Source organism: Catharus ustulatus, chromosome 11, assembly GCF_009819885.2.
Source record: "Catharus ustulatus isolate bCatUst1 chromosome 11, bCatUst1.pri.v2, whole genome shotgun sequence".
NCBI classification, from domain to species: Eukaryota; Metazoa; Chordata; class Aves; order Passeriformes; family Turdidae; genus Catharus; species Catharus ustulatus.
The window spans coordinates 20,705,811-20,733,125 of NC_046231.1; the positions used below are offsets into that span (position 1 = coordinate 20,705,811).

Consider the following 27,315-nt stretch of genomic DNA (forward strand, 5'->3'; position numbering starts at 1 on the left):
GCCCGAGGAGCGGCGGGAGGGGCCGGCCCGGGGGCTCCGCGGCCGGGCCGTGCCGAGCCCTCAGACCGGGCCCTCAGACCGGGCCGTGCCCCCGTTACCGCGGTAACCGCGCGCCCCTTCCCGGCAGCCCCCGCGCGGCGCCGCCGCCATCTTGAGGCCTGGCAGCGCGCCCCCGCGTCCAAGATGGCCGCCCGGCCCTCACCGGCCACTTCCGGCCGCGCTGAGGCCGCGGTGCTGGTACCGGCGGAGCGGCCGCGGCGCGGCCCGGGCCCGGCCCGCCGGAACGGCCTCTGAGCCTCCGGGGAGTGCGACCGGCGGACATGGCGCTGCTGCTGCGGATGGGGCTTCTCCGCGGCCGCTGCGCCTTCTGGCGGCCGCCCGCCGCCGGCTGGGCCCGGCCCCGCGGCGGTGCCCTCGGCGGGGTTCGCGGCCTGCAGGTAACGGGGCTGTGGCGGGGCCTCACCGACCACTGGGGGCACCGGGAGAGGAGAAGAACGGGCGGGGGAGGGACGTTGGGGCTGCTCGGGAGGGACCTGTCGTTGTGCTGTCCCGAAGGTCTGTTGGGTCAGCGCTGTTGGACACTGACTTGGGAGACACCGTGGAAATAATGGAATTATTTGGGTGGGAAGGGACCTTAGAGGTAATTTTATTCTAATCTGCTGCCTTCCACTATCCCAGGCTGCTCCAAGCCCCGTCCAACCTGGCCTGGGACACTTCAGGGATCCAGGGGCATCCACAGCTTCTCAGCCTGTGCCAGGCCCTGCCCACCCTCTCGGGGAGCAATTCCTTCCCGATATCCCGTCTAGCCCTGCCCTCTGGCAGTGGGAAAACCATTCCCCGTGTCCTGTCACTCCCTCCCTTGTCCCAAGTCCCTCTCCAGTTCTCCTGGAGCCCCTTAGGGCACTTGAAAGGTCACAGTTAGGTCATCCTGAAGCCTCTCTTCTGCAGGCTGAACAATCCCAATCCTCCCATTTTCCTCTTAGAAGAGGCTCTCCATCCCTCTTACCAACTTTGCGGCCTCCTCTGGATTTAGGACTTTTTCTGTGGTGTAAGTAGGAGGTGGAAGGAGAACAATGGAGGTCACTGTTTCATGCCAGGTTTTTCTGGGATCAGTTTTAATTTAAGCTGCTCTGTTCTAGAGAGCATCAATCCCAAGATTGCCATCTTAGGCCATCACAAGCTGGAAAAAAGAGAACCAAGAAAACTGAGTGAGGGGTTTCAGCCTGGTCAGTGTCCCTGGCTGGTTTAGAAACTGGAGCCTGTGCAGTGGGAGGGACACAGGGATTCACACTGGAGGTCAGACTTTGTTCAGTGAGATAATTAATAAATGTTAGTTTAGATGTTGTGAAATTGCACTTAAGTGTGATTATCCCCTGCAGGATTCCTGCTGAGTTTTCTCAGGGACAGAGCTGCATTGGCCTTGCTCCTGTGCAGGAGGGTTAAAAGTCCTTAACATTCCCTTTTAAAAAGTCCTTTTATTTATGAAAAACTTCCTTTTCCTACAGTGGGAATCTTTGCATTCTAAGAACTGATTTCCAGCATGCATTTAGGACAAAAAATCAGACATGGGCAGGAAAAATATGAAGTATTAAGTGTTTTGAGCATGGGTTGTCTATTCATGCTTTCTTTGCTCTGGTTTATAAACATTTCCAAAGTCATGTGGGAAGTGTCCAACCAGGAATCCCATCCAGGGCTCCCAGCTGCTGTCCTGACACTCACCCACAGCGTTTCCCTGCTCAGGAATCCGAGTCTCAGGGAGGCCCACAAAGCTTCAGCAGCCACAGCGTTTTCCAATCATTGTCTTGTTTTTCTTTCTCTCCTTCCTCAGAGCCTCGTGGCACCAACACTTTCCCTGCCACGTCAGGGCCTTGGTGGAGTCCTGACAAGACAGCACATAATCAGGGATCCAGTCAGACTTTGGCATCTCCTGGGTGAGTCCTGAGGAGCATGAAGGGAAAGGTCTGATTTCATAAGAGAGCTGACCTTTCCTCACCTTGCCTCTGCACTCCTGAAAGTGCAGCAGAAGTGTTCTGTTCCTGCATGTGGGAGGTGGGGGTGTTTGGGGTTCCAGGTTTGTGTTTGGTGACAGGAATGAACAGTGGCACCTTCCCATGAGGGGCTCAGGGAATCAAAGAAGTTCTGGAGTCATTAGACTTTGTGTTTGTAGCCTTTTTTGGTTTTTATTGGAGTATCCCCCAGCATTCCTCAGACACCTGATTTAATTCCATTACCTACATTTCCTTTAATGAGCATTTCCAATCCCGAGTGTGAGGCTGTTCTAACTGCCCACACCAGTGTTGGCAGTGGCTGTGCCTTGGGAATTGTGTCCATGTTTCAGTACTAAAGAAATTTCTCCAGATGATTTCCCTTGTGCCATCAAAACCCTCTCTGACCTCTGCTTGCCTGCAGGTAGCACCTCCTGGTTTGCTACATCCAGCTCTCGGGGGAGTAGCCAGAAGAATGGAGGATTCAAGAAGAAATCTCCACAGGAGGAGGATGGTAGGTGTGTGCCAAAAATTCTGGGATTTACTGAAACACAGGGAGGGGCACACAGGGAGGAAGATCCACCTTTGTGCTTCCCTGTACCTGTCACTTCTCCCTGTAAAAGCCTGAGGCTAACAGCATGTTTGAAGGAGAATTTTGGTTTAGATGATGGACTGGAAAATGCAAGGCAGATCATAGAAATCCTGGAGTTGCTCAGGTTGGAAGGACATTAAAACCCATCCAGTGCCATGGGCAGGGACACCTTCCACTGTCCCAGGTTGCTCCAAACCCCATCCAGCCTGGCCTGGAACATTATCAGGGATCCAGGGGCAGCCACAGCTTCTCTGGGCACTTTGTGCCAGGGCCTGCCCACCCTCCCAGGGGAGAATTTTCCCCTAATATCTAATCAGGGGATGAAAGATGATGGAAGTGACTCTTTCTGGGCCACTTTGATTTCTGTGCAAATCTCCCTATTGCTGTTTGCCTTGGCATTGCCCCTTTATGAAGGAGGACAGTAATATTAGCTGGGTTTTGGTTGGGAGGTTTTGTTGTAGAGCATTTTGACTTAATAAACTTGTATTAACTGAACCCAGTCATTTAAGCTGGATTTGGTTTTATTTTCTTATATTTCACTTACCTTCAGTGTGGATGTGTCCCTACTTCTAGTGAATTCCTGGAACTTAGATATAAATTCCTTAAAGAACTCTCAGCTGTGTTACTAATTTTTCTTGGGTTTTCTTTTTTTAAATCAGTCTTTCTAGATACTGTTTTTTTCCCCATGTTATATTCTCCTAGCCACAGACATGTAAAGAATTATTTGAAAATGAGTTTTACCTCCCTAAAAACCTGTTGGTCACAGAGTGACTTGGGTTGGAAGGAACCATAAAATCATCCAACCCCCTGCCATGCCTCCAGAACTTTGCACTGCAAGTTGTGAGGCCCTTGATGTCATTACAGACTGTAATATAATTTTATAGTTGATTTTTTTTTAAGCCTTTACCTGGGTATCATTGAATGGGTGAGCACTTGGCTTTTGCTTTGTTGTGCTTAATAATTGAATCCTCCTGGACTTTCTGCTTCTTGAGTCAGAGGTCAGGTGCTGCTGACAGCCTGGCTGATGTCACTGCAGTGTCCTTAGGGCCAGAGCAGTGGCTTTTCCTTGATGCTTTAACTGGGATGAAGTGTTCAGTGGGATGTGAGTACAGGGATCAGAAGGAAGGGAAGGAAGTTGGAATTGGGGCGCGTGGTGTGCAAGGCCGGGGCACGGCTGAGCACAGCACCTGGAAGTGCTGTGGCTGTTCACATCAGTACCCAGCAGCACGCTGTGTTCCATGGCCTCTCCTCCTGTGATTAATGGACAGCCTGGCTCTGGGAGGGAGAGTGCTGCCCCGTGTCTCCAGGGGAACACTTGTCTCTGCTGTAATTATTACAAAGAACTCTTCGAACTGTCACCGCAGCCCTTGCAAAGATTTTAATCAGAGAGTTCACATTTGGGGTTAATGGCAAATCATTGCTTGGTGGAGACTCAAATGCTGAAAGTATTCCCACAGCTGCTGCTTGCAAGTGTCACATGCAGTCCCTGGGACTGGTTTCCCGAGTGCTGTGGGGTGGCTCGTGGTGCAGTGTGGATGTTGTTCTGTACAGACGGTCACACTTCACCGCAGCTGAGAAATAGATCGGCTTTGTCCTTAATTAAACACAGACTAGAGGAAAGCTTGGTGTTGCCTTGCAGCTTTCTAGAAATAGGCTTCTCTCCTGAAATTATTCAGCTGCAGGCTAAAGGTCCTGGAAAGGTTTAATTCCTGGAAATGGGAGAAGTTGTCGGGATGTCTAATGGGCAGCTTTTCCCTGGGCGATGTTTTTGTGATCACACCCCTGATTGTGTGTTTAGAGCAGGCTGTGGGCCTCCACTTGGTCTGAAATGAAACAGAGGAAAGTGCTCTAGCAGGAGTTGACTCTGATACCTCCAAGGGACTTGCACAGCCACAGATGGACTTTTCCTGTCAGGAGTCACCTTCCTTAAGTAGTTTTTTTTCTCTGTGAAGTCTTTTTATTTAGAACCCGCTCAGCTTTTCAGGATGTTGTGCAGACTAAGTCTTCCATCATGTATTTTAATTTTCCCTAATAAGACTGTAGTGGATGTCATCCTGCAGCCTTGGGATGAATTCCTGAGTCCTAACAAAGCTGGATGCAGCAGATAACACTTGGTGAGGAGATGGCAGCAGAGAACAAAGGCAATGGGCTGGACAGGGAGCCTGAGCTTGTCACAGCCCTCTGAAATGATGAGTTCGCTGCCAAGCTGCATTGTTTCTATTTAGGAACAAGCCTTTCCTGTTCAGTGTGGAGCAGAGCTGGGAAGCAGTGAAAAATGAGGCTGTGCCTCTGAAGGACAGAGGACTTTTTTTAGCAGCTGCCTAGGTCATATGTTTGTCCCTGGGTTTTGTTGCAGCATGCGTAGGGCCTAATTGGTGACCAGTGATAAATGCTGGTGTCAGGACATTTGTTATGAATTTGCAAATAAATCAAATCTAGGCTGCAGCACTGATGCATTAGAGCCCAGTGGCACAGAATGAATTTATTTCTGGGTGTAGAAGGGTATTTATGTGTGCCATGGTGCTGTTGCTGTTAAATTGTAGATCAAGAGCAAGTGCTAAATTATATATTGGGAACACTCACATGTGACTGGAAAGAGGAGGAGATATTTGTTGTCATTTGAACAACTCGAACACTGGCCAGCAGCTGACACTGAACTGTGTTGTGACAGTCCTTTACAGCCCACAGAATTGTAAATTTGCCTATGCAGTGCAAAAATAAAAGTGTTGTGAGACTGGAAAAACATTTGATGGCAATAGTTGAAGTAAAACATCCCTTTTCCATGTGTCATTGCTTCAGTGTGGCTGCAGCACAATAAAAGTGTGGGAAAGCATATCCAGCTTAGAAATCCCTCTTGGATACAGATCCTTAATGTGGGCAAGTTATCAAACCCTCTGAAACATGAGGTGAGTTGTATGGGAGAAAATCCAGGGAATTTGGTTAAGGCAGATGGATTTGCAGTGTATTTGTGTTCTGTGCTATCTCCCATTCCCTGCAAATGCAGGTATTTACTGAGGTAGTGGAGTTGTGGTGCAGGTGCCAGGAGATCAGAGCTCACCTGGAAACAATAATGTGCTGTAGGATTTACCAGAGACACTGGGATTACTCCTGATATTTTCTGCTGTGGAACCATGTTGTATAAAGTGGTTATAGTCATTCTGCAGTTTGATTTTTAGCAACAAGGGTGCTGTAGTTTTATTTGACCTCTGTCCATATGGGGCCAGGCAAGAGAGTGTCTCATTTTAGCCTGGAAGGATTTTGGAGGGATTTTAGTGGGTTTGGTCCCAGTAGGACCATGGGAAGCCCAGTCCTTCAGGGGAAACCAAACATGCAGCACAAAAACCCCTCCAAAGTACCATTGTGTGAATCTTTGTCATTTAATTATCCCTTCTTTGGGTCAGAAAACTCCACAATTGCACACTAATCCTTTTTCCTCTGCTATTTTTTTTCTGCAGAGGAAGAGAAGCGCAGGAGAAGGGAGAACCAGATGCACCTGGAACGTCTGAGGGCACTGCTGGTCCTCACCTTCGTGGTGCTGATGCTTCGCTTCTTGATCAGCGACAACAGGGAAGGGACCAACATCTCCTGGAACTACTTTGTGAACGAGATGCTGTCCAAGGGGGAGGTGCAGAGGATCGAGGTGGTGCCTGAGAGTGACATCGTGGAGATTTATCTGCACCCAGGTGGAACTCCACACGGACAAGTTGTGAGTGACTCCCTGCAGCTGTCAGTGAGCTTAGATAATACTGCTGGAGGTGACTGAATCAATGGTCGGTAAAACTCCAGCTGGTAAATTTGCTTTAGTTGTTTCTTGCATTTGAAGTTTAAAGTTGAAACTAAGACTTGCAATTTGAATTGTAAAAATAATTAATAATGGCCTCGGGAAAAAAAAAACTTTTGTATATATAAAAAGCTGGAGAAACTCAGTTTTCTTCTACCAGCTCAGTCTGATGTGGGAGAAGGTGTCCAGGAGATTGTAAACTCTTATGACTGGGTTTTGTTTCAGAAGTTTTCTTCTGTTTGGATTTCAGTCATGAGTGTTCTGTCAAACTCTATCAGCCTTTTTTCCTAGGACCAGAGGGTTCCTAAATTCACTCAGAGCCCTGGTGTCATTCATTCATCTGCTCCCAAATTCATTGATGCAGCATCAAAGGGTGGAGCACGAGGCTAATTTGTGCCTGAGCTGTCCATGCTGTGCCCCTCTGCTCCTTGCAGATACTGATATATATGAAATAAATAACATTTCCATGCTGCTGTGGCTTGCCTGTCCCCAGAACGTGACCCTGCTGTACACCATGCGCGTGGCAAACATCGACAAATTCGAGGAGAAGCTCAGAGCTGTGGAGGATGAGCTGAATATTGATGAGAAGGAGAGAATCCCCATTTCCTACAAACACCCTGGCTTTTATGGAAAGTATGATATCAGTTTGTCCTTACTGTTACTCTTGTATTGGTGACAGCATCCTTTGCTTGGAAAAAAGTGACTTTCAGCTAAATGTTACCTAAATACAGAACAGAAAAGTGGGCTTGGATTTGGAGCTTTGAGTGAATGTTTCTGAAAGATGAGGTGCTTTAGATGCACATTAATGTTTGAAAGGTGAGGGTCCTAAGAAATCTGTAATTGCAGCATTCAACAGGCCAAAATGTTTCAGGTCAGGGTCACTCAGTTCTTGCTCAACTGAGCATTTTTTGTTCTCATAATCAACTATCCAAGTGCAGAGTGTGATAGAAATTTTGGCAACAAGTGATGTTACAGGCTGGGGATGCACTAAGCCTTCCTTCCTCATTATAATGCTTTGATTTTCCCACTGGAGATGGCCAGTGTGTGTTATTCGTCATCCCAGACACCTTGCAAAAATGTGAAGTTTGTGTATGAATGCATACCTGGGCTGGATTTCATCCTCTCATTAACATTTGGATGTTTTTAACATGTAGTTGAGTATACAAAAATAAGCTTTTTTAACTAATCATGCAGTATGAGACCTTCAGTTCAAATTCACAACTTGCCAATTTGTTCAGACTTATGTGTAACAGGAAGGGAGGACTGAACAATCAGCCCCCAACGCAAGCTGTTCCCCCTGCTCATCAAAAGAGATTTTTAAACAATTTTTTAAGAGCTGTGATGGGGTGTTAAGTTCTCAGAAGAGCTGATGAATGTCTGGAGGATTTGGTCTCAGTCTGGAGTTGGAGCCTGTGAGGTGCAGAGCCTTTGCAGCTTGGGCTCAGCTTGCTCCACGCTGTGGGCGCTCAGGGTGTTTCAGAATTAATCCTGTTTGCAGAGCAGATAAACTGAAGGTGACTTTCAGGTTTCAGTGTTGCCTTTGCATCTCTCACTGAGCAGAAAAATGCAGCTGGGTATAGAGCTCCTGCTGGTCCCTTGCTTCAGTAAATCATTCCTCTGTGAGAGGTGGAGCACACGTTCCTGGTGTAAAGCACAAAAGTGTGGCGAGGCCGGATGGTTCCTCAGGCATGTGGAGCAGAACCAATCTGAGCCTGTCATCTGGCATAGGATCGTTTTTCCTGCTCTTGGAAGCATCCTTTGTGTAGAGCTCACAGGGTATTTGTCCTCAACATGTTTGTCCTGTAACTGTGTTAGATCTGGAGTGTCCCCAACACCCTTCTAATGGGTGTTCCCAAGGATCCAGAAAACAAACAATGTTGGTGCTGGAGCACTTTTTTTCTGGCATAAAGGACTCCTGAGAGATTTGACTAAGGAGGAACAAGCAGTCTCTTAATGGGAGACCCACACTGGGATTTCTGCCAGGGTTAGGAGAGCTGGAATCCCTATTGTTACCAGACCCTGTCCTCAGCAGTGAGCTCCCTTTGGATGCACTGCCAGCCCCAGCGGATTCTGCTCCGGGTGTGATCTCAGTGCCTGGAGGTCCTGCTTGTTTTAGAAGCAGAAATGCCTCTGAAGTGGATGGTGAGGTCGAATTTCTTCCACAGCTGTAGGCAATGTTTGCCAATGTCCTCTGCTTAACTTCTTAGGTTATGTAATGGTTGGGGTTTGGGGTTTTATATATCTGTGTAAAAACCTGCGAAAGCTCCATTTTCTGAGTCTCATCTGCTTTTTTGCACTGTAGCCTAAATGTCCTTTAAAAGTAGCCATGTTGGGTAATACTGAGCAGGTTGTGGCTGAGTGCTGAAGCCTTTGTGCTTGTGTTTGTCCTTTCAGTGATGTCCTTTCCCTGATAGTGACCCTGGTGGCCGTGTCCATGCTGTGGAGCATCTTCCGTCTCTTCAGGGTGGCGAGCAGGGCCGGGGGCTTCAACGCCTTTGTGAGTAGCCTGGGTTTGAGCATGTTTGTGGGGAGTCTTGGCTTCTGCTGGGTTCTCTCCTCCCCTTTTCCCAGCAAAGTCAGTGCAGGATGAGGATGAGCTGGTGCCAAGGGCTCTCCAGTCTTGCCACATCTTGCATCCTGTGCTGATCATCTTCCTGGCTGGTACCTTAACTGGCCTTAGCTGAGGTCCCTTCCCTTCCCAGTGGCAGGAAGGGCTGAGCTCAGGGAATTTCAGTCCAGTTTGCTGTTTTCAAAGCTTGCTAATGAGCTGCAGCTGCAGATGGTGTTTTTCACTGGGCCCTGCCAACATGCCTCCCATACAGCCAGAAGTAGGAATTGCTGCTTTCTGCAAAATGAGTTCTCAATTTATAAAATATGTTCAGATTCTGGAGTTCATTATGTGTTGGCCTGTTTTGCTCCTGCTCATGCCTCGCTTGCAACACCAGGCAAACCTCCTCCTCCTCCTCTCTCCCACCCTGGCCTGGATCAGCTGATGAAACTGCAGGAATCAGCCTGGGGTGCTCTGTCCCTGACCACAGGGATTGGGGATGAAAACACAGTGAATTCAGTCCCTTGTTGGATTTCCCACTCAGTCTCCTCCGCAGTTCTCTTTTGGCTTTGAGATTCTCTTTGAACAAAAGGATGCAGCTGCTCAGAGAAAAAGAATATTTTAAAGAAGTGTTGAGTAATGAGGCCTTGAGGACTAGTTTGTGTCCTTGCTTAAGTGGGGACAGCCAGGCCCTGAGTTTAACTCTTCCTTTAGACGTTTCTGAGGCCTCAGAAGGCATAAACCTTCTGAAAGTAAAAACCTCCCGAGTAGCTGCTTTGAGTAGAACATACTGAGCAGTTATGAGTGGGATGTTTAACTGAATTCTTGTTTTGACTCTCGTTGTGGCTTCACATGCATCAGGAGATGGAAACGTGCTGGCTGTTCAGTTTGAGAACCTGTAATTTTGGCCTGGGAGGTTTCCAGCAGAAACCAGCAGCAGCATCAAAGGCTGTGCAAAGTGTCTGTGCTTTCACAAATATTGGCAATTATTTATCACTGACAGTTATTTGCCATCAACACATATTCCTCAGAACTGTGACTGTCCCATGTGTATTAAGGATCAGAGCATTTAGAAATCAGGGAGGAGATCCCAAATCAGTTTTGGAAATCTGCATGTTTTTAATAATCATCCCTTCCTGGTCTACATGGAGCTTGTATTGAACTTGAGCTGGATTGTGTTGGGACTATTACTGCAAGTTTATTCTGTCTCTTCCCAACATGTGGATAAATAAAGTTTGAGTCAACCACCCATCTGGGAACTTTCTCCAGAACAAAAATCCGTGTTTTGGTGGGGACTTCAGTGGTGTTTGGTAGGGACAGCTGGGCTGTCTCCCTGGGCTGGCTCCCAAAATGTAGCAAACAGCCTTTCCAGACTTGTTGCCTTGTCCAAAGTTGTTTGGTCCCTGTGCTGCCTCCCACAGAACCAGCTGAAGATGGCTCGTTTCACCATTGTGGATGGGAAATCTGGAAAAGGGATTGGCTTCAAGGATGTGGCAGGAATGCACGAGGCAAAAATGGAAGTCAAGGAATTTGTGGACTATTTAAAGGTATGTAAAAGTAGAACAAAACAAATGTTTGCTGCCCACCTTCTGGGACAGAGGGGTGACCTGGGGAGGGGGTTGCTCTGCACTTCATCCTTCATTGCTTCTGGGCAGCCTCTGTTGAAGCAAGCTCTGTCTGTCCAGCTCCACAGTGGGAATGCAGCTGGAGCTGCTCCTGTGGGCAGCTCAGAGCTGCCCAGGCTGAAAACATTCTAGGGGTGCTCTGGGAAGCCCCAGTGTGGTGCAGGTGCTTGGTGTGAGCTGTGGCCTGACCCAGCTGTGTTGTCCTTGCAGAATCCCGACCGCTACCTCCAGCTCGGGGCCAAAGTGCCCAAGGGTGCCTTGTTGCTGGGCCCTCCAGGCTGTGGGAAGACTTTGCTGGCCAAGGCTGTGGCTACAGAGGCCCAGGTGCCATTTCTGGCCATGGCAGGCTCCGAGTTCGTGGAGGTGATTGGAGGTGAGGTGCTCTGAGGAATGGGGGGAGCTCTATTTGTCTGTTGTGGAGTTGGAGGGGCTGGCTGGGCTTCCTGCAAAGGATTTGGCATGGGGAGGATGAGTTGGATACTTAGACTGAAGATATAAAAGGTTTGCAGTGATGCAGTTCCTTAATTATGCAGTATCTGAAGTGCATTTCTGGTTGCTGCTTTCTGATAGAGTGCAGCTGTGGTCCTTCACCTGCAAGCATCCTCTCTGGCTTCCCTGTTCCTATTATTAAAGCCCTTGACTGAGGCTTCCTTCCTTGTATGGAAATGCAGATGGGGAAAGTAGGGCCTCTCTGTGCCTTGGGATTTCCATCCTTCTCCTTTTCTTCCTTCCTCACAGATCTCTTGAGACCTGTCAAGGGTCAGTATGCAGGAAAATGATGAATATTTTTGCTTTGAGCTGTGGGAGGAACAGGAGGCCATGTTGGGAGTTGGGAGCAAAGCTCCTCCTGCAGCAGCTGTAGGGGTCCCTGCAGGTTCAGAGCCCAGTTAAACCCAGCTCCAGGACACACACTGAGCCTAAGGACCAAACACAACTTCTGGGGCTGTTTCTTTGTGCCGGGAGTGTTGAGAGGGGGACTTGCATGTTCAGAGGGTTTCTCAGGTGCCTCATTGATGAGCAGTAATGCTGCTGTCCAGCTTTGCTAACAGCTTTATCTCCCAGCCTCCCAGTTTTTCCCTTTCCCGCAGGTCTGGGCGCCGCTCGCGTGCGGAGCCTGTTCCGGGAGGCGCAGGCTCGCGCTCCCTGCATCGTCTACATCGACGAGATCGACGCCGTGGGCAAGAAGCGCTCCACCAACGTGTCTGGCTTTGCCAACGCTGAGGAGGAGCAGACCTTAAACCAGCTGCTGGTGGAGATGGATGGTCAGTGTTTCTCCCTGCCCTTATCTCCTCAGAGCTCCAGCTGTTTGTCCTGCTTGAACCTGCCTGGCCCCTCCAGTGTTCTCTGAAATCTGAACCAGTCTGAGCCCATGTATCCCGTCAGTAGATCACTAGTAAATCACTAGAGTGACTAAATCTAGTAAAATTTAACTCCCTGGAGTTTCAGTCCAGCTGGCCATTACATGTTGTTGGATATTACTGTATGCAGTCTGAGACAGGTAATGGTTTAAAGCCTGTCAGGGTTTAGAGTTCAGCTGTCCTAAAGGGCAGAAGTAATGTAATGCATCAATTCTCCTGTCCATTGTCTTAGGTTTGTGTTGTCTGCCTGACCACAGGAGGCCTGAGATGAGGGAGATAAGCTTTGCAAACGAGTCCTGGTTTGAGGCTGCACTTGTGTCTGGTTTCTGGCTGTTGTGCACCTGGAATTGGCCCTTTGCTCAGACACTTTCACACAAAGGATGATCCTTTGGCAGTCCTTAGTCCTGTCTCTGTCCAAGCCTGCAGCACTGACCCAACTTGCAATATTTCTGTTGCTAAATCTTACTATTGCAGGGTCAGGAGTAACCAGCTGCCTGCCCATCAGGGAGTGTTTGTTTCACTTTTCCCTTCATTGTAACTGTGACTCATAGCTTGACTGTCATGTTGTCTCATCACACTCTCCATATGAAAAATTAAAAACCATCATGCACCAAAAGCATCCCCAAACCCAGGCTCCAGCTGCTGCCTCTGTACTGAGTGTTTCCAGTGGAGCAGATGATCTTGACAGGAAAGGCCAGCAGTCCTTGGGTGGCTCCTTCTCTCCCCTGGCTGTTGTAGGGTGAGCTGGCCTCTGAATTAAATGGAAGCCTGCATGCCTGTTCAGGAATATGTAGTCAGTACATTCCACATCTCTATCCTAAAAATGAAAATGTCTGATTTCCACCAGCCTGTATAAATTAGGTGTGGTTTCCAGAGTGTTTTCCTGGTGAGACTTAATGCAGAAATGAGGGTTCAGCTCAACTGGAAAGTGAGTTTAGAAGGTAAATGTTATCCTCAGTGTGTACTTTATAATCCCTTGTTTGCAGTGTGCTGCCTGGTTTATTTTTAAATCTATATTATCTCATTCTTTATTCCTGTCTTGCACAGATCATGTACAGAGTCCTTCATTTTGCTCAGTGCTTTATCAAACTCTAAAAAAAACAGCCCAAGGAGTTGACTGTGTCAAACAGGAGACAGCTGGCAGGGATGTCAGCCTGGTGCTGGGAACATGGCATCAGCAGGGATCCTGGCACGTGTCACTGGAGTGTTACCTAAAACAACATCCAGTGACACATGCAGCATGGCAAAACACTTCCCAGGCTGATGGTCAATAACCTGTTTAGGAGGGGAACAGTTCTGTCCCAAGAGTGGTGACTGTAAGGAAACCTTGAGATGGAAGGTTGAGAGCTCTGGTTGGGCTTAAATTGAGGGCTGAAGGCAAGACAACACCACAGACCCGAGCTGGGTATTAACTGGAGAAGAAAAAACATGCACAAAAGCAGATCAGTGAGTCATCACTGATTGTTGGATTTCTCTGATTGAATGAGATTCCTTGGAGGCAAGGGAGAGAGAGGAAAGGAGGATCAGAGCTGTGCAGGCTGCAGGGAGCTGAGGGCACCGTGAGCTGCATGGGGTGAGTGCAGGCTGGGGCTCAGTCACATTGCTGGGAACACTTTGGAGATCCCAGGGCTCTCCCCTCAGCAGCCTTGGGTTCCTTCCCTCTGAGAATTTGCTGTGAGTTTGGGAAGCACCAGGACGTGGTGGGAGCAGGGGAGGTGCCGTGGGAGCCTCTCTACAAAAGCTGTTTGTGAGAGTGCCGTGAGTGACGCACAAACCCGGCTCTGTCGGAGCAGGTGCCTGCTCTGAATAGTGAATCTTCCCTCTCAAACCGCAGACAAGCGGAAGAGGAATGTGACCCAAATCTCTCCTCTTTTCTGGATGCTTTCAGAGGAGCTCTGGCAGTCCTGGGCTGAGCTTGGGGCTTTGTGAATGGAAATGCAGGAGGGCTTTTGGTAGCAGCTCTTCACCTGGAGCCTCAGACAAGTCCTCACCTGTGCCATGTGCAGCCCCAAGGCTTCCTCCAGGAGCAGCCCCCATTTCAGTGCCACTGCTCCCAGGGACTGCCCAAAGGCTTTTGGACAAATAGCTGAAGGGTGACACAGTAAATCTGTGAGATACCCACCAAGCAGTGGGGAGCAGGGCATTTGCAGCTCAAGTAGACCCTTTTTCCCTTTCCTTTCTGGAGTGGTTCGTTTGTGACCCTTGCAAGAACTCTTTTTTTCAGGCTGCATTTTCAGAGCTGTCTCTCATTTGTTGATGAGATGAGGTGTTGTTTTTGTAGCCTGTTCCTTTGGCTGATCTTTGCCTGTGACATGCCAGGTGGTGTTGCATTAAGCAAGTGGGGCAGAAGCTGATGTGAGGAGGATGCTCTCAGTGCTTCTGGTTTTTTTTTTGTTCTAATAGTCAGGCCTATTTTAAGAGAGTCTTCTCAGCTGCAAGGCAGATAATGCACTGTGCCATCTAATCCTGCCATTCCTGGAGTGCCTGCCAGTCTCTGCTTGTTTATCCCACTCCAGAGTGCAGTGTGATACACGCCTCAAGGATGCTGGGCTTCATCCTCTCCAGCAGCTTATTTAGGCAGGAGCCTGCAGAGAGGGAGCACCAGGTCTGCTGCAGCCCAGGCTGGCACAGCCAGTCCCCTGCCTCACCTGGAACCTTGATCTGTGCTGAGCTCTTGCACGCTGACACATTTGGCAGCTCTTGTGCTGGAGCTGAGAGCTGAACCTGGCCCAGCTTACGTGCATGGAGCTGCCTCTCCACAGCGTGGGCCTTGGCACAGGGAAGCACATGGGACTGTGGTGTCCTTTCCCTGGGAAGGCTGCTGTATGCCAGGGCTGGGGAATGTGCTGGAAGCAGGTGACTCATGCCCAGGGGCCTGCAGGCACCTGGAGGAATGCAGTAAATAACAATAAATGAGGGGCAGTGTTTCAATGGGAGCTCTGGCTCCCCACTCAGGCAGCACAAAGTCTGCCCCTCTTTGCCCTCCTGCCTTCCCTTCCCCAGGAAATCCTGTCTGTCTGTGATGCCTCTGAGGCTGCTCTCGGGCAGCCTGTAAATCCCAATGCTCCCTGCACATTAAAGACCTGGAGACAGAACCTGCTCTGACTGGCTTGGCCAAATTCTGTGCTGATAATCAGTGCAAAGCTCTTGGGTTGTGTTTTATGTCTGGTTCTTGTGGGTTCTGCAGGGCTGGTCTGTGCAGGGCCCTGCACGGTGCCTGTGAGGTGAGTGAGGAGGCAAAGAGCAGCTCCTGCTGTAACAGGGCTCTTGTTTGGCAGAGCTGTCCTCTGTCTGCACTAACCTGAGCAGCTCAGAGGAGAGCCTGTCCCTCCCTGGTGGGCTGTGACGACTGAAGGCTGTAAGTAAATAAAAACTGAAAATGGAAATTTGTGGAAAAGGTTGTTTCAGCTGGGAAATGCTGCTTGTACAATCTGAGGGTGAGAAGACATCTGTGAACTCACCAAAACAGATTCTGTTCTGGGTTCTAGCTGGAGCAATTTCCAAGTGTGGCAGTAGGAAGGGGAAAAATGAGTCTTAAGTCAATACTTACCAAGTAAATGAAAAGGGGATTTCAGATTATCCATGGTGACCAGGGACTGGCCTGTGTGACCTGGAGTGTTCCTTCCTGACTTTGCTCCAAGCTGCAGGGGACACTCAGCCTCAGCAGCCCCAAAGGGTGGCTGTGTAAAGCTGTGTACTCCATCCCCTGCCTCCAGCCCACTGTGTACCTGCAGTGCAGTCTGAGGTGGGGAAAACCTCCTCTGCTCTTTTTTGGCAGGAATGGGGACCACAGACCATGTCATAGTGCTGGCTTCCACCAACCGCGCCGACGTCCTGGACAACGCCCTGATGAGACCTGGCAGGCTGGACAGGCACATCTTTATTGATCTCCCAACACTGCAGGTATGTTGGACCAGCTGCCTTGTCCTTCCTGTGGCTGAGGTGTCCCAGTCTCTGCTGGTCTGGCTGGCCTGGCAAGGCTGAGCTTGGAGGAGATGGAGATGCTGAGCCTCTGTTTGCCTTTGTTGTTGTTTCTGTGTTCTGAATGAGGGACAGTGGCCCATTCCTCTGTGACTGCTCTGGAGGCCTCTGCTCTGGTAGAGCCTTGGCAGTGAATTATTCTGTGATGTTCCCTTTGCCATGCAGATGCAGAGCTACATTTGTGTCTCCTCTTCAGGAAATTGGGAAGCACCTGATTGGCAGTTGGCTGGTGTGAGAGCTGAAATTGTCATGTGCCTTGAGCACTATTTGTTCTGTAGGTTTATTGCCCTCCCTATCCTTGCAATGCTCCTCACTTTCCTTCAGGCAGCCTGCTAAGTGACTTTCTCCTTCTGAATGCTTTTTAAATCCATTTACAAGAGTCTTCCATGTCCGCTGTGTTGACATTTGTAGCAGAGTTCTGGGAATAGGCTCAGCTGCAGTGAGGATCTGTGTGCTGTGCCAGCACAGGCTCTTCCTCTCCCATCTGTGCTTCACTGTCCTCTGCAGAGTTTTCACTGAAAATACCTTAAATGCCTGATAGAATCTGGCCCCGGAAGCATGAACTGTGCAGCTGCCCTGAAAGGAGGAAGGGGAAAAACCCTGGCAACTGAGCCCATTGTTTGAGTCAGGATCTCCTGGACCAGCTGAATGAGTCACTGGTGGCTGCTTGCCAGAGGCATCTCACCCCCACCTCCATCTGGGAAATGGGGGCAGACTGAGGAGCTGCTGCATGGGCTTTGCAGTTTGTGGTTTGTGCAGGAGCAGGTTGAGGCAGTCAGAGCTCCTTCCTGAGAAAGCTTTTGTGGTGAGGGAGAAGTTAAGACAGATCAGAGTGAGAGTGAGGAGGGGAGAGTGGCCCTGAGAGAGAAAGCTGTGACTCAGGGAGAGCCTCGTGCATCTGTTGGGAATTTGAGTGCTGGGTGTTTATCAGGGCTGCTGGAGCACTGGAACTCTGCAAGGAGAGCCCTGCCCTCTGCTGGCACTGTCAGTGTCCCCAGTGCCACCACCCTGCTCCCTGCCATGGACAGCAGGGCCTCGTTGTGACCCCTCAGGGTGACCTGAGCTGGGCTCAGCTGCTGGGTGTTCTTTACAGGAGAGAAAGGAGATCTTTGAGCACCACCTGAAGGGCCTCAAGCTGATCCAGGACGGCAGCTTCTACTCACAGCACCTGGCAGAGCTGACCCCAGGATTCAGTGGTATGATGTGTCCTTGGGCTGCTCCTTCATCCAGGCATGGTGCTGGGGGTCTAACAGGGAGTTTTGGGCAAAAAGGGCTTTTTTTTTCCTCAATTTCTGTGGGAAGCTGACCAGCTCCCTGGTGAGCTCAGATGAGCAGTTATTCATGGCTATTTTCAATATTCTGAAGTTTGTTGGACTAGCAGGGTGGGAAGGTAGGGAAAACACACTTTTACAATGCCCAGGTGCCTAATTCCTAAGGGAAGGAACCAGTCATGCTTCTGTCAAAGCTGTTGAGGATGAGGTGCTGCACTTCAGAGGAGAGATTGTTAAATTGATTTATGTTACCAGGAAAGCGATGGAAGGAATGAGTAGGAATTATTTTGCTGAGCAGAGTAGAAATTGGACAGCTCTGCCTGGCTCCTGCTTCCAGGGTGGGTCCCTGGGAGCTTCAGACAGTGCTGAGCAAGGGGCTCCAGAGTTCCTGTTTATGTGGAGTTCCTGGAATATCCTTTCTGGGTTTCCCCTCTCCCAGGCCCCAGCTCTCTGCCTCTCCGTGGCTGCTCTCAGCAGCCCCCCACCACCATCACCCACCCACACAAACTGGGAACAGATGTTCCTTCTCTTCCCTCCGAGGCTGAGCAGAGCAGCAGCCTGTGCCAGCCCACTGCCCACACCATCCCTGTCCCTGGGAGCCAGCCTTGGCCTCAGCCTGCTCCTGGATTGCTGAGCTCTGTGTGGTATCAGCATTCCCTGCCAAAGCAGTTGTATTATTCAAATCCAACATCAACACCATGGGCTGGGGTTGCTCTCTGTTCCCAAGGAACAAAAAGCACAGGCTGTTTGACTTCCTTAGGTCCTTCTCCAGATTTGTGTCCATTCCTCCCTCCTCTGAGTTCTCTGTCCCATTCAGACCCAGTGTAACTCTTGTGAACTCACCTGCAGGAGCTGACATAGCAAACATCTGCAATGAAGCTGCTCTTCACGCTGCCAGGGAGGGGCACAAATCCATCGACACCTCCAACTTCGAGTATGCCGTGGAAAGAGTCATTGCAGGTGAGGTGCAGCCATTCCATGGGATTATGGACTGCTTTGGGATGGGAGGGACCTCAAAGCCCATCCAGTCCCACCCCTGCTATGGCAGGGACACCTTCCACTAGCCCAGGGTGCTCCAAACCCTGCCCAGCCTGGCCTTGGACACTGCCAGGGACCCACCTGCTGCAGCCTGTGCCAGTGCAGCAGCCTCAGGGGTCTGCTCTGCTCAGGGGAGGGGGTTACATCCCAGAAAGACAGATGGCTTCAGACTGTGCTCTGGCTTGAAGGTCTTCAATGACAGTCACAGAAAATTCTTGGAAAAAGACCCCAAATGGCTCCCATCTTCCTCAATCTGCAGAAGTCTGAATCCATAGCTTAGGAAAAATGGCCACTGTCAAAATAGATTCAAATTTTCCTCTTTATTATGTGGCTTTTTCAGTTTAGAAGGTTGGGCTGTTGTGGATTATTTTCTTTTTTAACAAGAAGAGTGACAATATCTCTGAATTTTTCTTGCTGCTCTGGACACCTGCTACATAAATATCAATAGCAAATAGTCTCTGCATCCTCACCAGCAAGAAATTAGAGATTTTTCTTTCTGCCCTCCAAGCCCAGGCTTTGATGAATTGGCAGAATAAACTGCAAGACAGTAGAGCACTGTTCTCCCTCTGAGAACTTCCTGTGGCCTTTCCCTGCTGCTTGTGCCATTGCCAGGAGAGGAACCTCTGGAGATTTCCCTGTGGCAGTGTATTGTAGGGAGGGAAAAGAGTTCCCAGAACTCTTGACTTCACCTGAGGAATTTGAATCTGGTGAATTTTGGGCTGAGCTGCCCTGGAGCCAAGCTGTGGAGCTCATAATCAGTCACTGAAGTGCTTCCAGGCTCCATTCCCAGCAGGAGCCTGAGCACACAGACTGGCACTCTGTGCCTTTTTAGTGGAACAGGATGTTTGTACTGGGTCAGTTACTTCCTGATCCTGGAATTAAGTCCTGAGTGTTTGCTTTATCAGAAAATGCTTAGAGAATTCCTCATTTGAAATAAGATGTTTGAGTAAATTCCTCACAGCTTCACCTGTTGCAGGAAAACAGAACCCCTGAAGTGCTTTGGTTGAAAAACACAAATCCCACACTCTACTTGGGAGTTCCCAAGAGTGAGACATCTGTAGTTGTAACACAGAAATTCTCATCAGGTGCAGCAAAGATCACAGAATCCTGGACTGGTTTGGGTGGGAATGGACTTTAAAATGTATATTCCAACCCCTTCCCTGGGCAGGACACCTTCCACTCTCCCAGGCTGCTACAAGCCCCAACCAGCCTGGCCTTGGACACTTCAGGGGCAGCCACAGCTTCTCTGAGCAACCCCTGCCAGGGCCTTGCCACCCTCACAGGGAAGTTTATTTTCCTGATATTCCAACTAAATCTCCTTTTTTTCAGTTTGAAGCCATTCCCCCTTGTCCTGGTGCCACATGCTCTGGTAGAGATGTGCTGTGCTTTCCCAGCTGCAGGAGCACAAATACCAGACTTGTAGGGACTCTTGCCTTTTCTTTCTGAGCCTTGCCTTAGTTCCCCAGACTGGGAAGATCAAGCCAAAAGCAGAGAAGGCTGGGGGGGCTGGCAGCAGAAGGGATCTCTGGGATCCATGTGGTGGGGCATTGCAGGACATGAGCTTTGGCAGCTAGAGCTGCCTGGCCTCACTCAGGCTCTGGTGTGTGTAGGAGGCCACAGAGTCTTTTTGTTGCTTAATCAGATTCTCTCATATTAGCAGGACTGGCTATTTTTTGTAGACAGATTCTAAAAGACCCCAAACAACCCCCCGGGCCCCTGTATTAAATGTACCCTTTCCATGTCATAGGAATGCTTCTGGGTTTCACAATCCAGAGGGCATTTCAGTTCCTATAAAAGCTTTTCTTGAAAGAAAAAAGATATTACTGTGCTTTCCATTAGGAGCTTCTGGTTTTAATAAGAGTGGGGTGGAATCAAAAGGGAGCTCTGCAAGACCAGAGGCCCTGTCAGCCTTAAAGCTTTGTGTTGCTGTAAGGGAGGAGCAAGAACTTCTCTCTGTGGTAGCTCCCATTGTGTTTTTAGTTTGGGAACAGAAAGCAGTCAGTCTCCTGGGAGTGAGGGAAGAAACCTGCTGAGCACACAGAGCCTTTTAGGGCTTGGCTTTAGAAGATGGAGCCTGTTTTCTTGGTGGGGTTTGTGTAAGGCCAGCAGAGATGCACCAGGGTTGTTTCCAGGGTGGCTTGTGTCATCAGTGTGATAACTACAGGCTTTCAGGGGACTTGCATGCCTGGAGATTGTGTAGGAAAAGAAATAATCTTGGTAGGCACACTGTGTGCTATCGTGAAGTGCACAGTCCCTCCCTCAGAGGGCTGACAGGATTTTTTAAGTGTCTCTGTGTGTGTATGTGTGTGTGTTTATATATATATACATGTATTTATAGAGAATAGATACATCTTTCTGTGGAAACAGCCATCACACACTGCTGAGGGCAGGGTAAGGGACTGACTGATGAAAATCAAGGCAATTGCAATTAATCTGCTGTTCCATCGTGCCTGGCAGGGCACAGCAGTTTGCAGGGTCCCTGAGCAGTAATTTTGCAAGATCTGCCACACTAATTTTGTTGTTTCCTTGTTAAATGAAACCCTTGACTTTGTTAAAAAATTCATGTTAATAGAATGTTGTTTTCCAAGACATGAAGCAAGCTTGGTGTAATGTTGGTTCTGAGTGGCTGCTCTCCCCTCTGGGCTCTGTGGGGGGACTCTGGCCTGCAAATCCTGGCACCTTTTTGCATCCAAAATTCTGAGCTGTAATGAGTGCCTGACACACTGTGTGTTCTGTTCTTTTCCTATGTGCTAGAAGTTTTACTTCCATTCACTTTTTTTTTTTTTTTAATCCTTTTTGGACTTGCTCTGCCAAGTTGGAAAATAGATACTTTCAAAAATCACCTTTCTGGAGGAAGGGTTAATTGGTGAGTTATGGCTTCATTTGCTGGTTCTCAGGAGCCTCACACAGAGCATGCCATGTGTAATCAGAGACATTTCCAGGCTCTGGAGAAGGATTTCTGTATCTACTCCTGCACTTCAGCTGATTTGAACACTCTTAATGCACAGTTTTCTCAACTGGGACCTTGTATATATGATTCAACATCTCTCTCTTTCTCTTCTCTTGCTCTGCCCAAAGGACTGAAAACAGCAAAATGAGTGTGGGGCTCTAGCTAGTCTGATTTTGGGTTTTATTGTTTGGGGGTTTTTTTTGTGTGTGTTGTTTTCAGATTTTTTCCACAAAAAAGAGCAAGCTGCCTTGTTAAAGATCCAGCCCTGGGAACGAGGTTCTTAGCTGTGATCAAATCAGATGTCAGACTTTTTCTAATGATTGTCTGATGTAAGGAAAAGGGGGTAAAGTTTCTGTCAGTTTTCCAGCAATCCCAGGCATGAATTGCTTTCCACCTCAGGGCCAGGGAACACCTTTCCCAAACATTTCAGTCCAAGGGGTTTTGCTGCCTCCCCCTCTCCTGAGTGCAGCGCACACGGTTCAGCCACAGGCTGTGCCCTGGACCAGGTTATGCCCCACTGGCTGCACCTGTTGATAACTGATCAAACCCTGGTGTGTGTTCCCACAGGCACTGCCAAAAGAAGTAAGATCTTGTCACCAGAAGAGAGGAAGGTGGTGGCGTTCCACGAGTCGGGGCACGCGCTGGTGGGGTGGCTGCTGGAGCACACCGAGGCCGTCATGAAGGTACCTGCAGTGCCAGGGAGGGGCGTGTGAGAGTGTGAGACTTCCCTGAGCATTGCTCTGTGGTACCTGTGTGCAGCTCTGCTCAGCTCAGAGAGCCTGGGCCTGCGCTGCTGCAGCAGAGTACAGAAATACAGAATGTTCCTTGGAAAGGACCTTTAGGTCATGGAGTCCCAGCTGCTCAGCACTGCCAAGGCCACCGCTAAACTAGGAGAGGTTCAGGTGGGATGTTAGGAATAAATTCTTCACTGAGAGGTTGGTGAAGCATTGGGACAGGTTCTCCAGGGAGGTGCTGGAGTCTCCATCCCTGGAAGTGCTCAAAAACAAGCAGAGGTGGCATTGCACAGGGTGGCTCACGTGAGAGGGGTGGGGCCAGTGACACGGTGGGGTCACATGGTCTGAGTGCATGCTCACGTGACATCCTGGGGTCACATGGTCTGGGGGCAGGTCCTTGTGACGTTGCAAAGTGTCACGTGGCTGTGGGTGGTTCCACATGATGTCACAGGTCACGTGATGGGGTTGTAGCCATGTGCTACTGCAGGGTCATGTGATGGGGAGGCCCACGTGGTGCTGCAGGGGTCATGTGATAGCCTGGAGGTCATGTGGCCTGGGGGTGGGGCCAGTGATGTCACATGAGTGGCAGGGGTGTGGGTCCATGTGACGTCACATGGGTCACGTGGCCAGGGGTCACAGCTGGTGGGATTTGGTCAAAGGTTGGACTTGATGCTCTTGGAGGACATTTCCAACCTTAAAGATTCTGTGATTACATAACCCGTGTCTCTAATTCATGCTCTAGAGAAATCCATTATTAGGCTCCACTGATGGTAGTGCTGGTGCAAAGCTGATTACACAGCTATAGGAGAAGCCTTGCAATTAAAAATTAGAAGTGTCTGAGTCTCCTGTGCTGCTCTCAGTCCTGCATTTCCAGGCTGCTCCATGCACACATCCAAATGTGATCCCTTTCCCAGCACGTTCAGCCAGCACAGCCACTGCAGGAGTTGCTGTGGTAGTGATGGAGGGCTGTGTTTTCCAGACTGGGAGGTTGTGTGCCCCAAGCCCTTCTCTGCAGGAAAAGGCCTCTCTGGCACCCGGGGATGTGATCCGTGCACATCTCCAAAAGCCGGGACACTGAGGGGAGGTGGGGAGTGAAGTGACAAGGGTGACAGCTCCTTGGCCTGTTACCAGCGCCACATTCACTCTGAATGACCCATTGTGTAAGCAGAACTGGTGTTAATTACTCTCATTTAGTGGGTGGGGAAAATGGCTGTTATTTTTCTGAAGGCTTCTGTCTTTCTGCAGGTAGTCTCAGGGATTCTGGAGCAGAATCTGTGAACTCAGTGTGCCCTCTGCACTCCAAAGTCACTCCTAGATTTCAGGATTTCTGTGGCTTGCTGTGAAGGATAATTCCCTGAGCAGGAAGTGTTTGTGTGTGAAGGCAGAGCCCTCAGTGCAGGAATGAGGACACGCTGCTGTCCTTGGCCATGGCCAAACTTGTGTGGGAGTGCAGAGGCCTCTTGCTGCCCTCCCTGTGCTGCTGCAGGCAGAGCTGTGCAGCTCTGGGCTGAGGGAGCTGCCCTGTGTTGCAGGTGTCCATCGCCCCTCGGACCAACGCGGCGCTGGGGTTCGCACAGATCCTGCCCCGGGAGCAGTACCTGTTCACCAAGGAGCAGCTCCTGGAGAGGATGTGCATGGCCCTGGGGGGGAGAGTGGCTGAGGCCATCACCTTTAACAAGGTCACCACAGGTGAGGAGCCTGAGCCTGGCATGGGCAGGTGAAGATCCAAGGGGGTCTGAGCAAGGGATGGTGTTTTCCTGTGCTAGAAAGAGGAAATGTCACATTTGACACTTGGAGTCTCAGGGGTGGTTGTCACTGTGTTGTCTCAGACTTGTCCCAAAGCCTAAGGTCACAATTGCCTGATGAGGCTCTTGAGAAGACCTAGAACTTTCTTTGCTAATTAAATCCAACTAATTAAATCCAAATAGGATCACAGAATGGTTTGGGTGGGAAGGGGCCTTAAAGCCCATCTCATTTCACCCCTTGCTGTGGGTAGAGACACCTTCCACCATACCAGGTTGCTCTGTGGGCAGTGGCAGGTCAGGATTTAGATGAGCTGGCCACAGTAGGGTCACTTTCTGTCACTCCTGAGACCTGCAGGAAGGTCCCTCAGTGGGCTGAGTGTTCACCCCCATGGGCTGCAGTGTGTCTTCTGCTCTCTCCACTGCTAGGCCATGTGCTTGTGCAGGATGTGCTGTTCCTGCACTGAGCTGAGAGCTGGCCAGCAGTGTGTGTGTGTTTCCTGCCCAGGAGCACAGGATGACCTGAAGAAGGTGACCAAGATTGCCTACTCCATGGTGAAGCAGTATGGGATGGTGCCCAGCATCGGGCAGATCTCCTTCCCTGACGCAGAGAGCGCCCCTGGCATCGGCCGGCGCCCCTTCAGCCAGAGCCTGCAGCAGATGATGGACCATGTAAGGCACCCTGGGCTGAGGGCTTCTTTTTGGTCTTTGCTTTCTGCAGTTCACTGAAAAATGGCAAATGGTTTGCACCCAAACAATTTACATTTTGCTGTTGGCCAGTGAGTGAGCATTTACCTGCTCCATGACTGTGTCAGGGCTGTGCAGTGAGACTGCAGGAACAGGCAGAATCCCCCCTGGCTGTGAGTTCAGCCCAGCAGCCTGTGCTGTGCAGGGCTGAGATGGTAAGAAATCTGTGTCTTGAAGTCACAGTGTAGATGTGTGCATTTCCTAGATCAGATGTAACCAAAATGATGGTCAGACTGGCTGCAAATCAGCCTCTTTTCACAGGCAATTTGGCTTCAGTGCTGAAAAAACCACACTGCTTTAGTTCAAAAGTCAGAAAACTGGAAACAAAAAAGCTCTCAGAAGCACCATGGCTGTGCTTCCTTGGAGTTTGTGCTGAGCTGCACCTTTAGCTCCTGGACAGCCTTAATCTGCATTTCCCATGGAGCTGTGCTAGGGCAAGACTTCACTGCCCTTTATCACCAGCACTCTTTGGGCTTTTTTCCAACCAGTTTATCCATAGTTTCTGTTGATGGGAACCACATTCTGCCTGGCTCAGCCTGCAGATTCCATCCCTCAGTGCTTTCCTTGTTTAGCCACACATTGTGTGTTTGTTGCCACCTACATCCCAACTCCCTCTTCTTGTTTCTTCAAGGAAGCCAAAATCCTGGTGGCTCAGGCTTACAGGCGCACAGAAAAGCTCTTGCTGGAGAACCGGGACAAGCTGCAAACAGTGAGTTGAATTGTGTGGGGGTTTGTTGGTTAGTTTGTGTGTTTTTAACCGGTGGTTTTGCTGCTTTCTGTGCTCTGTAGCTCAGCTGCTGCAGTGTTGTCTCTCTCCTAGAAAGTCTTGTAGTGGGAGTGTTGGGAAGCAGTGACTGTTTACTGTGTCTCCCCCGGATTCAGAGCAGGCACGGGAGGAATGCGTGTGCCTTTCCCAGCAGTGAGTAGTCTGCCTCCTCACACCAGCTGGTGTTTGCAGGGTAGAGGAGGAGGAGTGCTCTGTGGAAATTATCAAAGCTGGAATTTGTGTCCTTCACCTGCACTTCTCTGCTTGCCTCTTGGCAGTGCAGTTTTCTGGGGAGCTGACAGTGGCTGTTTTGGGGAAGCCAAGCCAGTAATCAGGTGGACAGTGTCTGACTTTGGTGCAGGAATATGGTGCCTGCCACCCTGGCTGATGGGGGCTGGTTCCTGCTTTCTGGTGACTCCAGGCTGTTTTCAGCTCCTTAATGACTGATACACCAAGGAATCCTTGCTGCAGTGCCGCCTCCTCTTTGTGACCTGACAGTCCTGATCCAGCCACACACCCTGGCACATCCCCACCTGTGCTGAGCCAAGCTTGGGTCACAGCACCCTCTGTATCTCCTTGACTTCCCTTCAGAATTCCAGTCCCTGACTTCTAAAATGGCCAGGAGTCAACTTCATGTTGCCTATTTTGCGAGTCAAGCAATTCTTTTCCTTAAATGCTCTTTTTTAAACAAACAAGAACAACAACAACAACAACCCCTTCAGCTATTCAGTGTCAGGCCTCCTGTGCGTGGTGAGGAGAGAGCTGGGACACGCTGCTGTCCCTGGGACAGTGCCCTGGCAGCTCTGGAGCAGGGATCCTCAGGGGTGTCTCTGCAGGCTCCTCTGTCCTGCTGCTGCCATGTAACAGCAGCCAGATGTTTGCTGGAGGCTCAGCACAGAAAAACTTTAAAGTGCAGCCAAAGTATCTCCAGAGTGAGTGTTCTGATTGCCAGGCCAGCGTGTCACATCTCGTCAGCAGGACGGAGCAGTTCCACGCTGGACAGCCACCTGCTGCTCCAGAGGGGTGGTGCTGCTGCCAGAGGGGCCAGAGAATTCCACCCTTCTGGAGAGGAACTTGTGCTGACCTCCAGCCCCTGCCTGCAGGAACAGGCAGCTCTTTGTTACACTGTGTGTGCAGGGAAGGCTCTAGCTCTGCCAGAGGTCTCCACGCTGCTGCTTTGGCTCTTGGGCAGGGCCACAGGTGCAGTGACAGTGGCAGGAGGGACACTTGTCTCATTGTTCCTGGAGCTGTCATTCCAAATCATTCCCAAGAGCTTGCAGTCACATTGTGTGTTCCTGGCCACTCGTGCTCTTGGGAGCGATGCTGGAGCCTGGAGAATTTCATCCTGGTGCTTCAGGGTCACCCCATCTGTGGTGGCACAGCCAGGGTCTGCTCCTGGGGGCTGCAGGTGCTGGGGCCTGAGTCGAGCTGACAGTTCAGACCAGCTCAGAGAAGCAGCTCTCTGCTCTCTCTGGGGACCCCCTCCTTCATTTTGCCTCCTTCCTCTTTTCCAGCTGTCCAATGCCCTCCTGGAGAAGGAAGTGATCAATTATGATGACATCGAGGCGCTGATCGGGCCCCCACCCCACGGGCCCAAGAAGATGATTGCTCCTCAGAGCTGGCTGCAGGCAGAGAGGGACAAGCAGGACACCAGGGAGGAGGAAACACCTCCCCAGCCTCCAAACCAGGAGGAGGAGGAGGAACCACGCCTGAGACCAGTGTGAACCCACTCCCATGTGGGGTGGGAGGGCTCCAGAGGTGCTTTTGGACACAGACCCTTGGCCTTCTCAGCTCCAGAATCAAAGATGCTGAGCAGGGAATTGCTGTGCTGCTGCTGCTACCCCAAAATTCAGGGATGGCTACGTTGGCTCTTTGAGCTTTATCCTGCAGGAAGGAGAACTCCTCAGGGTTTCAGAGTTGATTCCTGGTGGGGTGGTGGTGATTAGGAGTTGGGTGAGTCTGATCTGCTGTGGAAGTTCCTTGTCCACAGGAGCAGGGAACGTGTTCCAGTGGGTGGAAGGTGTCATGTAAGCCACTTCTGTCTGCTCTGTGCCATGGCAGGAGGGCAGGGCTGTGCCCTCAGCATGGGGACACCCCTGTGGGGCTGAGCTGGGCTGCTGCAGCTCTTGTGTAACCTTTGAACACAACACACAAACAGCCCTGGCTGGAATAAACTGCCCACAACGTGCTGCTGTGT

At 50.2% G+C, this 27,315-nt stretch overlaps 1 protein-coding gene across 1 annotated transcript; it reads left to right on the forward strand.

Moving 5' to 3' along the window:
* Window positions 1-293: 293 nt before the first annotated feature.
* On the forward strand, window positions 294-27,306 carry LOC117001623 (paraplegin-like). Its single transcript, XM_033070064.2, has 17 exons — window positions 294-437; window positions 1,829-1,931; window positions 2,410-2,499; window positions 6,033-6,283; window positions 6,852-6,991; window positions 8,753-8,855; window positions 10,328-10,453; window positions 10,742-10,904; window positions 11,620-11,793; window positions 15,668-15,792; window positions 16,964-17,066; window positions 17,991-18,101; window positions 21,697-21,812; window positions 23,396-23,552; window positions 24,114-24,277; window positions 24,984-25,061; window positions 26,633-27,306. The coding sequence occupies exons 1-17, from the start codon at window positions 321-323 to the stop codon at window positions 26,840-26,842; spliced, it is 2,331 nt and encodes a 776-aa protein (XP_032925955.1). The 5' UTR covers window positions 294-320; the 3' UTR covers window positions 26,843-27,306.
* The last annotated feature ends 9 nt before the right edge of the window (window positions 27,307-27,315 follow it).

Excerpts from the sequence above, each read along its gene's own strand:
- LOC117001623 (XM_033070064.2), top strand. The coding sequence starts at position 321 with ATGGCGCTGCTGCTGCGGATGGGGCTTCTCCGCGGCCGCTGCGCCTTC. Across the intron at positions 18,102-21,696 it reads CGTGGAAAGAGTCATTGCAG|GCACTGCCAAAAGAAGTAAG; the intron begins GTGAGGTGCAGC and ends GTGTTCCCACAG. Across the intron at positions 25,062-26,632 it reads ACCGGGACAAGCTGCAAACA|CTGTCCAATGCCCTCCTGGA; the intron begins GTGAGTTGAATT and ends CCTCTTTTCCAG.